General features: G+C 45.0%; 1 protein-coding gene across 1 annotated transcript in view; it reads left to right on the forward strand.

Moving 5' to 3' along the window:
- enah (ENAH actin regulator) overlaps positions 1 to 14,539 on the forward strand; it is an 86,345-nt gene that overhangs the window by 51,770 nt on the left and 20,036 nt on the right. Inside the window, 6 exon segments of the mRNA XM_039782876.1 lie at positions 4,872 to 5,158; positions 9,271 to 9,896; positions 9,899 to 10,061; positions 12,263 to 12,443; positions 12,445 to 12,574; positions 13,014 to 13,156. Coding sequence (XP_039638810.1) covers positions 4,872 to 5,158; positions 9,271 to 9,896; positions 9,899 to 10,061; positions 12,263 to 12,443; positions 12,445 to 12,574; positions 13,014 to 13,156 — 1,530 coding nt within the window.

A 14,539-nucleotide genomic window follows, 5' to 3' on the forward strand; every position in this document is an offset into this window, starting at 1 on the left:
GCTGGCCACTCAACAGAAACTGCCCTCCTTGCTGTCACTGAGCAGCTTCACATCGCTAGAACAACCTCTCTCTCTTCCATTATCATCCTTCTGGACCTTTCTGCTGCCTTTGACACAGTGAACCACCAGATCCTCATTTTGACACTCCAGAATCTGGGTGTCTCAGGCTCTGCGCTCGCATTGCTCACATCTTACCTGGCAGTAGGGCTGGGCGATATATCGATATAAACAAATATATCGATATATTTTTAAATGAGATATGGAATTAGACCATATCGCATATATCGATATAGTTCAAATGTGATCCTTGCTCCCATAGATATGTCGCCGTGAGGTTCTAAACATACGTCAAAACCCGCCGCCATCTTGGAACAGGGGTCCGAAGCATTCAGATCAACGCTAAAGATGCCGGACTTTTGTACTGCTTAATTATGTTCGATAGAGGAAATGAAAAGAACAAACAGCATGGATAACATTTAACAGGTGACAATGTGTTTTATGATTATATATGCCGCCTTCGACCAGCAATCTGAGCTCCGCTGCAGCGGAGGCGAGGAGAGCCCGTGGCCGGCGCAGCGTCTCTTCCCCGGGGAAAAACACAGCTTCGCCTCGCTGCTGTGGGTCCCCGCTGATCCAGATCGGACCAGCCAAAGACAGAGTTGTGACCGGTAGGATCTTACACGTAGTCCAGGACCGAACTGTATGTCGATATCGGCGGAAAGTTCCACTAAGTTTGCCGGCGGCAGGCGGACGGAAAGAAGCTACAGCGGGGCAGCGACCGTCTGCGGCTGCAGGATCTGGAGCTCAGTGCCCGTTAAAATTACATGTAACGCTTAAATACATACAGAAATAAATAGTGGAGGAATGAGCCTGGACATTTCAGTCGGTTTAAACTTCACCTTGAAGCAGAAACTCTTAGTTCAGAAGGGTGAAGTTTCCGTTTGGACTCAGATCTGTGAACCGATCATAATAAATTTCTTTGTTTTGTAGTCGATAGTTCATCTTTTAGTTTACTTAAGTGGAAGCAGTATCAAGTGGAAGAATGGGACTATAACCTAGGCTTACAGGCATGAGGCATTACATTTTGAACAAAGTAGATTATATTAATATCAAAAGCTTAATTGACCTTTGGAACGAATCACAAATAGCCTATGGAGCTTTGATTTCAAAAAAGTTACTCCTGTTATACAGTATTTAGGTTTACATTTTATTGTTATTTGAACAGCTGAGCATTTAATCATGAACCAGGTGAAGAAACCGGTTTATTATTTATTTGATTTTGCAACTGTTTCTATGAAACTACTTGTGACATGTCATATTTGATTTGGGCTTTGACTGAACATTTGCTCTCACTTCACGGAAAAAATATCGCGATATATATCGTATATCGATATTCAGCCAAAATATATCGGGATATGACTTTTGGTCCATATCGCCCAGCCCTACCTGGCAGGCGAACCTATCGGGTAACTTGGAGAGGATCTAGCTCAGATCCTTGCCCACTCAAAACTGGGGTTCCTCAGGGATCAGTCCTGGGTCCCCTCCTCTTTTCTCTGTACACCAACTCTCTCGGGTCTGTCATTCAGTCGCACGGCTTTTCTTATCACAGCTACGCAGATGACACCCAACTAATTCTCTCCTTTCCTGAGTCTGAAACTCAAGTAGCAGCACGTATCTCGGCCTGTCTGACTGACATCTCTTCTTGGATGTCCGCACACCATCTGAAACTCAACCTTGACAAGACTGAGCTCCTTTTCCTTCCAGGGAAAGTCTCTCCTACCCAAGACCTGACTATAACAATTGACAACTCTGTGGTAGTCCCCACCCAGACTGCTAGAAACCTGGGTGTGACACTTGACGACCAACTCTCCTTCACTGCTAACATTGCTGCAACCACCCGATCGTGTAGATACATGCTGCATAACATCAGAAGGATACGTTCCCTTCTAACACAGAAGGCGGCTCAGGTTCTGGTTCAGGTTCTGGTTCAGGCTCTAGTCATCTCACGTCTAAACTACTGCAACTCCCTCCTGATTGGCCTGCCTGCATGTGCCATCCGACCCCTGCAGCTCATTCAGAATGCAGCAGCTCGGCTTGTCTTCAACCTCCCCAAGTTCTCTCACACTACTCCGCTCCTCCGCTCTCTTCACTGGTTGCCAGTTGCTGCCCGCATCCGCTTCAAGACACTAGTACTTACATACAGGGCCACAAACGGATCGGCCCCAGCCTACATCTAGGACATGGTTAAACCATATACCCCAACACGCCCACTTGGCTCTGCATCAGCCAAACTGCTTCAGTCAACAAAATCCCGACTGTTCACTGTCCTGGCTCCCAAATGGTGGAACGAGCTCCCCACCGATATCAGGATGGCTGAAAGCCTACACATCTTCCGCCGAAGGCTAAAAACACATCTCTTCCGACTACACCTCGGATAAAAAAAAAAAAATAAAATAAAATCTTGAACCTGCACTTTCATATGTCTCTTTGTAGCTTTGCTTATTTAAAGCTAATGTACTTGCACTTACTACCTGTTGTCTGGAGCATACCTGTCAAGTATCCCGTTTTGGCCGAGAAAGTCACGTATTTTACCCTTCTTTCCCACCGTCCTCCCGTATTAGTATTTTCCCGTAAATCTCCCGTATTTTAACCTGCGTTATTAAAAAATAATAATACCCCGGGCCCGAGCGGAGTAAAAAAAAAAAATTCCCAATCTGAGCTCTGTCACTAGCCTCGCGATAACTGCCACCTGCAGTAGCCTACTACAGGTACTGTAGGTGGCTGTTGTCGCAAGGTTAGTGTGTGAGGTCAGATGATGAGTGACAACGCGGGGGAAAAAAAATAAATACAGAGACGGATGATGGATGCTACGACAGAGACGGTGCGCTGCCAAAACGTATGAAGGCTTTACTATGCATTCCCCATAGCAATGCAAGTTGAGAAATGGTGTTTAGCGTGGTACGAAAGATTGTTACAGAGAATAGGATGACGTTAGACAACAGAACTGTCTGCGCTCCACTCTCATGTAAAATGAACCACTCTGGCCCAGCCCACTAATACAATCCTTCCAAAACAGTCTTAAAGAATGCAAAGTCTGCAACAAATTTGCACAATAACTCACTAAAGAAAAGTTATGTGAAATTAAAAGAAAAACTGTAAAAGAAAAGCAATATGAAATGAAAAGAATGTGTGGAATGAAAATAAAATGTAGATGGAGAAAGAGACAGACTTTGATAGGGACAATCCCATGCTATGCTCAGTCTCTTATTAAAAGGACAGGGGAGTAAGGGAGATGGAGGTTTAGCAGACATAAAAGAACTTTCTGAAATCTCCATCACACTTTTCCCTTGCATCGTATTGCTCATGATAATCCTGTGAAGCTGATAGGTGGATCTGAGCCCCTGAGCCCTCTGCAGCCATGTCACAGCTAAGCTCTGTGGGTTTGAGAGAATCAGCTTTGGTGCTACCTAAATTCACTTTAATAATGCAACCAAATACTGCATTAGGTAAATGCACTGATACAATCCTTTCCACTGGGTGGAAGTGTGTAAAAGAGGGCACAGAGAAGGATGACCATTCTACCTGATTGTTAAAAGACTCTGCATAACATATATATTGCCTGACGTTCATAGATTACTCATCATCTTTGTTTAAATTTCTTTCATTAACCACTTTATAATGTTCAAATTTGTTGACATCCTGGTACAAACCATAAACATCTTTCACATAATCATGACAGTTCAGACTAATGTGGCTCTGAAGGGAGCCGTACCCAGCAAACACTGAGACGTTAAATGACTGTTGTTTGAACGTCCAATCAAGATGTCCTGTTATAGTTCAAAATAGTTCCAAAATGAAAGTTGTGCTGACGTCCGGGACGTTACCTGGCCATCTACTGGACGTCCTTCCTGGACGTTCTAGCAAGGCCCGATCTAGAAAGCCCTGAATCCGAATCAGAAAAGGATTGATTGGCAAGTAAGTAGCACTTAAAAGAGATTTACCTTGGTTGTGCATACATAAACATATTATTAATATGAAATAAACAAACAATAAATACAAAGACAAATATGTACACCATAAGACTTTTGGCTCTTACAAACAACACAGGATTAAAAGTAGGGATGCACCGAACCCAGATTTTTGGGGTTTGGCCAAATACCAAACCCACTGGTTAAGATTCTGCCGAACACCGAACCAAACTCTACTCCCATCCTCTACTCCCATCTTTTATTTTTAATATTTTATTTTTAATTTAATACATACTGTATACTGTGTACATATACTTATACTTTACTTATATTGTTTATATTCTATTGGACATGCACCGTCCTTCTGCTGACACCCAGTGGTGTAACCTGGATCTGCAGCCACAATTTGCACATGAAAAGCTCCCTGAACACACCATGCTTTCACATCATTAACATCACATGGAATGATTTGGCATCAAATAAAACCAAAATGAAAATCTATTTGGCCTCTGTTTTTTTTGCTCAGACACAATATCCTCGCTGTGTGTTTTTAATGACTAATATTAAGACAACAGTAACTGCCCATGGGTCAACACAGACCACACTAATCCACTCCTTTTTACTCACTCTGCCTGTCTTTACTTCAATATTATATATATTTCTGGACTCTGGTCTCGAGTAACACAAGTTATATTGTGACATTTCACAAGACACAATAGATTCATATGTTGTGAATTTTTTCATTAATGTGTTTTCTCCTCTCCTCTCCTCTCCTATCCTCTCATCTCATCTCCTCTCCTGCCTCCTCTCCTCTCCTCTCCTCTCTTCTCCTCTCCTCTCCTCTCCTCTCCTCTCCTCTCCTCTCCTCTCCTCTCCTCTCCTCTCCTCTCCTGTGTCCTCCAGGCAGCTTCAGGAGCTGCAGAGGCAGAAAGAGATGGAGCGGGAGCATCAGGAGCGAGAGCGTCAGGAGAAGGAGCGCCTGGAGCGAGAGATGCTGGAGCGCGAGCGTCAGGAGCGTGAACGTCAGGAACAGGAACGTCAGGAGCGTGAGGCGCAGGCTGAGCGGGAGCGCCTGGAGCAGCAGGAGCGCAGCGAGCAGGAGCTGCTGGAGAAGGCTGAGAGGGAGCAGCAGGAGCAGTTGGACAGAGAGCAGCAGGACTGGGAGAGAGGGAGACGCATCTCCAACGCCGGTGAGTGATGCACTCACACACACACACTTTGAGTCTCTGACACTATTGGACGAGAGGAATGTGCAGATTTAGCTGATTAATGATATGTTAAAAGATGAACATGTTCTTGCTACTCTGAACAATCGATTGAAACACGTCTTCAGCAGAGCATTCTTATGCAAAGAAAATACTACAAGCCAAAAGTTTGAATAGGGAGCTTTATGAATGGAGGTAGTTTCTTGTAATAATCTTGTCTAAAACATGTGAAGCTGACTCTGGACTGAGTTGTGTCCCCATTCCCCAAACTGTATCCTAATTGTATTATACATCAGTTCATTAATTAGTATCTATCAGTCTTAGTACTGTTTTGCCTTCAAATACATGCTCCAGTGCATTGCTTTCAAACATTAACTTGAATGACACGGCCAATTACATTTCTGCTGTGTTTACAAAGATGTTTTACCGCATCCACAATTTGCTTTAAATGTTGCAGCTGTGAGCAGTTCTTCCACTCCCTTTGTGCATTGCATAGTGGGAAAATAGTTTGCATCATCAACATACTCAACACAAAATCAAGCAATTTTTAATTTGCAGGATTAGTGTAGTGAGTATATTTCATTCTGTGTCTTCAGTGTGAGGTATACGTGCTCAGACCCTGGTTGGATTCATATGTAGGGTGGAGTTGGGACACCGCCAGTTGAACTTTAACATGATCTAAATGTTGAGCTGTAATAGGTTCAGTCTAGATGAACATGCTTTCCAATAAGAGCAGCTCTCTGCCTCAGTGGTAGAACGGTTAGCTTCCGCTGTCGGTGCCAAGCTACAGTATGGCTCACACTCTGCTCATCTGCCCATGGGCTGCACAGGCGCTAACAACAGACTGCTAATCACTGGGGCGTGCTAGTCTTTGCATGTGAGTTAAGGGTTGAGTGCATTATTTTTTAAACCTCTTGCACCAGTCACACACACATAACTTCTGACACTTCACACTGACACACACACACACACACACACACACACACACACACACACACACACACACACACACACACACACACACACACACCCTACCCCTATGGCATTATGGGAAAGTGGAGCTGTGATAGATCGAGACCCCCAGGGGATGTGTGTGTGTGTGTGTGTGTGTGTGTGTGTTGTGTGTGTGTGTGTGTGTGTGTGTGTGTGTGTGTGTGTGTGTGTGTGTGTGTGTGTGTGAAAGGAACACGCAGCTGTGTATTCTGTGTCTATTTCTTTTATTTCGATGTTTTGAGGTGGAGCTACTGTTTTTATGTTGACTTTGGTTTGGTGCAGAGAAGCTTGGCTGCAGTGTGGCTCTGTTGTCTTCTTATGTGTGTGCATGTGTCCAGCTCTGTGTGTAATCACTGCATTGTGATTGTGTGTTAGTTGTTGGGGAGCAGAGCAAAGCTGCGTCCTCATAGTCACATGACCTGCCCAGAGCTACAGAGAGGATGAAAGGAATGATAAAGAAGTATGGGAAAGGTCAAAGTTTAGGGAAAGGAGCAGATGATGAGTGACGCAGGAAGAGATAGTCAGTGTGGAGATGTAGAGCGGGGGAAGTTGGGAAATCTCGATTAATGAAAAATAGATGCAAGAGAGATTGTGTGTGTAGTGGTGTGGAAGTGGGGATGAGCATTGACTACAGTTGGAGAGGATAAATGAGCTGTAGACATTATCTGTCAGCTGACTGCTGGTCAGCTGTTGTTCACATGAATGTGTTCCTGCTCATATTCCTGATCAGATGCCTGTGACTTGAAGCAGCTGATTGAATAAACCCTACAACATAAAGTTGGGACAGAAGCATTAATATTATGTCAGTGTTGTGGCTTAGTAATCAATTTGGTTCCATTAAATGTTATTTATAGTGTCAAATCCTAACAAGAGTTATCTCAGGATACTTTACAGATAGAGTAGGTCTAGACCACACTCTATAATTTACAGAGACCCAACAATTCCCCCCAAGAGCAAGCATTAATGAATGAATTAATTAATTAGTATATACTGTAGTATCAACCCTGAACAAAAACATTAAATCCAGTCATAAGAATAAGGACTAGAGAAAAGGGTAGAATGACATCACTGGTAAGGGGAAGTGGAGTAGAATGCGAACATGATTAACAAGTTTACATCATCCTCACACACACAGAAGACATGTGGCAGCGCCTTGCTCACGGGCGGGTACGCTCAGCTCTACAGCAGCACACAGACAAACAAGGATAGACACATGATGAAACAGAGGAGGGATTTAAATGACATGACAGACTGCTTTATGAAGCCTATTAGTTATGAAATGAATTATCCATGGTGAGAACCTGACCCTGGTGACCCCCCCAACGCTGCCCACTGTACCATCACGTGACAATACATGTCACCTGACCTGGAGTCATATATAATGATACTAAGAGTCTACAGCCAAGCTTCGAGCTAATTGCTATTGTCAGCATGCTAACATGATGAAGTTAATCTGTTCACCAGGTTCGCAATCCTACTTTAGCCTGGTAGCATGTGCTAATTAGCACTAAACACAAAGTACAGCTGATGTTTTTGGTCAATAAAAAAAAAAAAAGTATTGTAAAAAAATTAAAATGTTAGATGAATGTCAGGTGATCAACAACTTTATGACAATCCATCCAATAGACACTCAAAACCACCAGTGTGAGCGTCATGGTGGAGCTGAAGTCAGGGAATGCATCCTCTCTGGGGCTGACACCTTGACCAGGTGTTAATTGGTCTTACATTCATAAGGCCTAGTACCTCCAAAGTGTTCGGTTGCTATGATACGGAATATCCGTGGAAGTAAAAATGTGGGCACAAGCTGGAGTACTCTCTCTGGATGAAGGGAAGGCTGAATCACGCAGGGAGAGAGGACAGATGTATATTTACAGACCAGCACGTGGATGTGACGGTTGGTCTTGTCCTGCCCTTCCTCCACTGTGATTGGACAGCTGGGTAAAAAGTGGCCGTGACAAGCGCAGCCTTTTATTCAAATTGAACATTCTTCAATATCAGTGAGCAGAAACAAACGTGCAGCGCTCAGTGCAAAATACACGCTCAGTGCCTCCTCGCGCCCACCTCATGTTTGTAACATGGTGTGACTATGTGGCTCTGCAAAGCATTCAAACAATACGCTGGCCTCTACCAGGTAGAGCGCACTCAGTGCTCTTTAGATGATTTAGTTCATCTACAGATAACATGTCATTTTTCTCCATCAACCAATTGATTGGTTGAAAAGTTGGTAGAATTTTGCTCGACCAAGAGCTATGGTTGACTACAGCCCTAATCCTCTCACAAAATTCAATTCAGTTTTATTTATAGTGTCAAATCCTAACAGACGTTATCTCAGGACACTTTATAGATAGAGAAGCCTACGTCAAGACCACCCTCTACCTGTAAAATGTCCTGAGACTAAATGAAAATGTTGAGTTATTTCAGTGTGGTAGTAAATGTACAGTGTAGATTTCAGTTTGTCTCTGCCGCTCATTAAAACCCAGTAAAGTCCCGTGTCCTGTGAAGTGAAGGGGGTTAGCCCTCAAGAGAGCATCAGTGTCCCAACCCCAGTCTGGAAGCTGAAACAGGACCGGTCAACAACATGTTTACAACAAGAGTGGTAGAGCCGTCGTTGGTGTGCACTTTGTTACAATACTGTTACTGACCAAGAGGAGATGAACAGGGATAAGGAAGAAGCTAGAGGAAGATCAGGAAAAAAATCACAATGACATTATTTTCCCATATGGGCCCGGTTTGTTTGCTGTTAGCCTAATGGGACTCTAGATCTACACTAAAGCATCTATGCTGTGTTGTCCTCTCTTGTCTTGCGTGTCTATGGCTCTGTCCACATTGCTAACACCTGTCCACTAACGTAGACGCATCACTTCAGCCCAACAAAGTACACACAGCCTGGAATAAGACTTTGGTATAGCTCTGTGCTGTTTTTTCCTGCTTCATCTGCCCCCTTCTCTTTTTTCCTCCCTCCCTACTTCCTTCTCTCTTTCCTGACCTGCTGTCTTTCCCTTCTGTGTGCATGACGGCTGCTTCTTTCCTTCCTTCCGTCCGTCACTCCTTCCCTACTGTCCTGTCTTGTCCTTGGCTTGTCCAATCGCGTGGCGTACATTTAGCCTTCGAAAGCACCCTGTACACTCCCACGCCTCAGGAGTACAGCAGGACGTCATCCACACCTGTCTCCCCATCCACGCCCACCTACCCAGCCCCCGGGACGCCCTCACCCTCCTCCACCACGCCACCAACCCCGCCTCTAAGGCATTCGGCTTCCAGATTCGCCACCTCTCTTGGTTCTGCCTTCCACCCAGTCCTGCCTCACTACGCCACTGTACCAAGGCGACAGCAAGCCTTCCCCCAAGCCCCTCCTACTGCTCTGGCCCCCGCCCCCCCCACCCCTCCTCCACCCAAGTCTGTGGTGTGGTCAGCGAGCAACTTCACTCCCCTGCCACCCTCACCCCCTGTCATGATAAGCAGTCCCCCAGGGAAAGCTGCCGGTCCGCGGCCCCTCATCCCCATTGCAGCACCTTCCCCTCTCACCCAGAAGCCCCCCTCTCCGGCCCCCAACGGCCCGCCCATGTTCCCTGCACCTTCTCCCGTGACCATCCTGCACAGCCACACCCCTATCAGCAACGCGCCGCCCCACCCCGCCTCCCCCACCTACCCGCCCCCTCTCCCTCCCCCAAAGCTCCCCCTCCGTCTTCCTCCTTCGTCTCGTCTTCCCCCTCCTCATCCCAGGCTCCTGGTGTGCCCTCTCCCTCCACAGCGCCCCCTGCTGCTGCCGCCGCCGCCACCTCTGCCTCTGCTGAGCACCTCTCCCTCCACGTGGGCCTGGGCCTGTCGGGGCCGGGGGAGCCGGACACAGCTACAGGCCCAGAGGGGGGCTCCTCCTGTCATCCCCCGCCCCAGGGTAAGGCCTCCAGTCCACACTCTTGTCTCTCTGTCTCACTGGCTTTGTCCCCTCTGTGTCTCACTGCTTCCTGACTCACACACTAACATGGGGGCTAGTGAACACTGTTAGCTTGCTACTGAGTGGGCCACAGTACAAAGTGAGTCCCATAACACAGGCTGATGGTGTCAGAGGAGGACCGGGTCGGCCCTGGCTGCTGTAGCCACACTTCTCCTCAACTGTTGATTAAAACAGCTGCTCACTGATGGTTAAGGGATGAAGTGGCTGTTGCTCAGGCCTGGCTGATTTCATAAACTGCATGTACGTCCATTTGTCTGACGACTCTTCATTGCATATGAAACATGTCTGGTCTTACAGCATGGCACGTCTGTCTATTTGATATTTATTTGGAAACAAAAACAAACATTTCACTACAATTATTCACTGAGATCCTGGTTCAGTCTAACACATAGCAGTGCTCCAGTGACCTTTCTCTCTTTCTCTGATTGGCCTCGGGAGCTGTTCTCATCACCTCTGACCTCAGAGGTCCCCCTTTAATATTGATCACAGCTCAGTATGTTCACATTACACCATAGATTCTCTCTGTATGTATGTGTTTGTGTGTGTGTGTGTGTGTGTGTGTGTGTGTGTGTGTGTGTGTGTGTGTGTGTACGTGTACATGTGTCTCTCTCAATGTCTCTGCTCCATTTATTAGAATGTATTCCTTCCAGATAGGGTTGAGCTTTAATATATCTGTTATGATATCTATTTTCAATACAATAACCATGTGTAACTAACCACATTTGTCATGTTGCCCAGTCCTGTTTGAACTATGGACCCTGTCACTAATGCTGCATGTTGATCAAATACAATGTGTTGTGATATGATGTGGCATGATGTTGTATTCCATGTTCATTATTGCACCACAGATTCAATGACAATGGTGTAACCTGTTAAAGAAGATTTAACAGGAGTTTTAGCATCTTCCAGGGATATAAGTGTACAGTACAAGAAGAGTGTGTGGAGTAAGGTCTGGCTTTACTACAGATGTATTCTGGGGTAGGAGAAAGAAACGCTCTAGGTTGTTTGCATTTCTTTAAACCAATCACAATGGTCAATCACTAAGCTCTGGACAGTGACGGTGGCAGATGAAAAATTAAACAGTTTCAGAAACAATTAAAAGTTCCTCATAGCTACTTTAAATTAGCCGATACATGGTTAAACCTCATTGGCTCTTACCAGTGGATCTCCGTGTGGACTTGGTCAACAGCAACCCTACCAATCAGTCCCAAAACCTCCCAGTTAGAGAGGAAATTACCTAAACATATTCTTTATAAAACCTCCCAGTTAGAGAGGAAATGACCTAAACATATTCTTTATAAAACCTCCCAGTTAGAGAGGAAATTACCTAAACATATTCTTTATAAAACCTCCCAGTTAGAGAGGAAATGACCTAAACATATTCTTTATAAAACCTCCCAGTTAGAGAGGAAATGATCTAACATATTCTTTATAAAACCTCCCAGTTAGAGAGGAAATGACCTAAACATATTCTTTATAAAGCCTCCCAGTTAGAGAGGAAATTATCTAAACATATTCTTTATAAAACCTCCCAGTTAGAGAGGAAATGACCTAAACATATTCTTTATAAAACCTCCCAGTTAGAGAGGAAATGACCTAAACATATTCTTTATAAAACCTCCCAGTTAGAGAGGAAATGATCTAAACATATTCTTTATAAAACCTCCCAGTTAGAGAGGAAATGATCTAAACATATTCTTTATAAAACCTCCCAGTTAGAGAGGAAATGATCTAAACATATTCTTTATAAAACCTCCCAGTTAGAGAGGAAATGATCTAACATATTCTTTATAAATCTTTACAATCATTCCCTAAAAAAAACAATCAGGTCTGTCTTGTTGCACCGTCCAACTTTTCTTTAAAACTTGACATTTTCAGCGTGTAGTTTTCAGCGCTAGCTACAAGTTAGTTGTTTCACAAAACGAACTGAGTTTTGCAAGGCGAGAGACATCCGGTGGAACGTTTATCCAGCGATTATCCAGTAAATGAACTGCCATCCATCCAGGCTAAGCAGAAGATTACAGGGAGGGAGGGGGCAGACCAAAACTGAATGACTCTGTGATGCTTTCCTAACAAGTGACAGTTTGAACTTAATTTTCCGTCTTCGCCCATCCCCCACCCTTTGTACCCTCGCCCAACAGACATGGTGCAGACCCCAGGGTTGACCACCCCCACCCCTCCCCCACCTCCACCCCTGCCACCCAGCTCCACTGTGACCTCCATCCCCTCCACCCCAGTCGGCCACCCTCCCCCTCCCCCACCTCCTCCACTCCCTCCTACACTGACTCCAGGCGGGACCCCCCCTCCTCCCCCAGGTCCCCCCTCCTCCTGGAGCCCCCCTCCCTCCCCCGGCGCCTCCCCTTCCCGCCGGACTCTTCTGCCCTGCCGAGGAGCGTCCCGTCTCAGGACTGGCTGCCGCCCTCGCCGGAGCCAAACTGCGCAAAGTGCCAAGGGTGAGCACTTGATTGGTTGTCTGATCAATGGAAGGCTGGACAACGCATGTCTGTACTCACGAAGCTCTTCATATCTGTACCATACAAGCTATAGTACATAAACACATTATTACACATTATTAGCTGCATGTGCACACACAGCCCTCACACATTATATTCATAATCATCATCACACGCCCGCATGTACGCACGCGCGCGCACACACACACACACACACACACACACACACAATGAAATGATAATGAAATGATGATGAAATGATAATGAAATGATGCATACAGCGTGTGTTTTTTTATATTTATAGATTTTCTGATATAGGACGAACATAAAAACGACCAATCATATGATTTCAGTTCAGTACCATGTTGATACTTCCGTGTGATTGTAAAGAACTCGTTACATTTGTATTTCACATGAGGTGTTGCTTGTATCCCTTCAGAGTGACGATGCAGGGGCTGCTCTGGCAGCAGCCATGTTGGGGGCTGGAGGGGCCGCGGGAGCCAAATCTGAAGCCAGAGGCAACGGCCTTCTGCCTGGAGGAGGAGGGCTTATGGAGGAGATGAGTGCCCTATTGGCCAGAAGGTAGAGTCCCATTGTCACATAATATTGTTAGCTTCATTATAGATAAAATAAATATAAATATGGACTGTTCTCTCTGCTGCCCTCTGGCAAGAGGTTGCACAGTATCGGGTGCAGAACAGCCAGATTCTGCAACAGCTTCTTCCCACAAGCCATCACACTTCTCAATTCAAAATAACCCCTTAACCACTATCTCACTGAATATGTCTCTCTCTGTCTCTCTGCTATCTATCTATCTCTCTCTCTCTACCTCTCTATCTATCTATCTATCTATCTATCTATCTATCTATCTATCTCTCATGCTCAGAACGTACATTTATGGCAAATTCAGTCAGTCATAAAAAAGCTACTAGGACAGCACTCCAATCTGATAGTTTTTTGCCACACAACAGACATTTCGGGCAGCGCCCTTCCTCAGCGTGTGTACAGTCAATTACAACCAGTACTGCACACACACACAGGTGGGTTTAATACTACAACCAATACTACACACAGGTAGGTTTAATACTACAACCAATACTGCACACACAGGTGGGTTTAATTATATACAACACATTAATCCCAACAGATGGAGCTAGAACCAGTCCAGATCAGGGTTAAACACAAACCAAAACATTAATAAGCAGTGAAAAATAATTTTAGTAATTGAACCTTAAAGGGGTGATAGAATGATTATATAGGGTATTTCACACTGTTCCTTATGGTCTCCTAATTGGGTATGTAACATTGGTTGGGCTGAAAATGGCCTGGTTGATATTTTACTGGCCCTTATGCATCCCTGTTTTTTGGCCCTATTTGTAACAAGAGCTTTTCTTCCAAATATGGTATGGTCATGAATATTTAGATGAGCTGCGCGCTGATTGGTTGAGCGAATCCCCAATACACATACATTAGAGAAGCGACAGAATCTCATATTCCAGACACTGCAATGTTTCATTACCAAATTCACTTCTGAGACTTTTTAAGCGAAAAGCAACTATATAAAGCTGAAATATGGGCCGTTTTACCAAAATTGATGGCTAATTGCAAATTTGGTAAGACGTGTCGGGACTTTAGGAGCTCCACACAGTCTGACGAGAAGTGTAGCGCTGCTGGGCTCCATACCCAGCGCAAAGTCACCCTTTGTGGATACTGCACTACGGGGCTCCGCGGCCAGCTGCCGGCATAACTCTAATATATTTACGGTTTGAATTTTGTCACGCCACTTATATAACATCATTCCCCAATGTCTTATAAAGCTAACCGTTGTGTCGTTGATTTTAAGGCATTTTTGATTAAGCGCCGGAGGCATCTTTGGAAGACGAGCGCCGGCTGCTATATGTCCCATTCATTACAATGGGGAAATACCGCCGCTAGCTAGCTACACTGTCGCCATAACTAAATTAT

Source organism: Perca fluviatilis, chromosome 18, assembly GCF_010015445.1.
Source record: "Perca fluviatilis chromosome 18, GENO_Pfluv_1.0, whole genome shotgun sequence".
Classification (NCBI taxonomy): domain Eukaryota; kingdom Metazoa; phylum Chordata; class Actinopteri; order Perciformes; family Percidae; genus Perca; species Perca fluviatilis.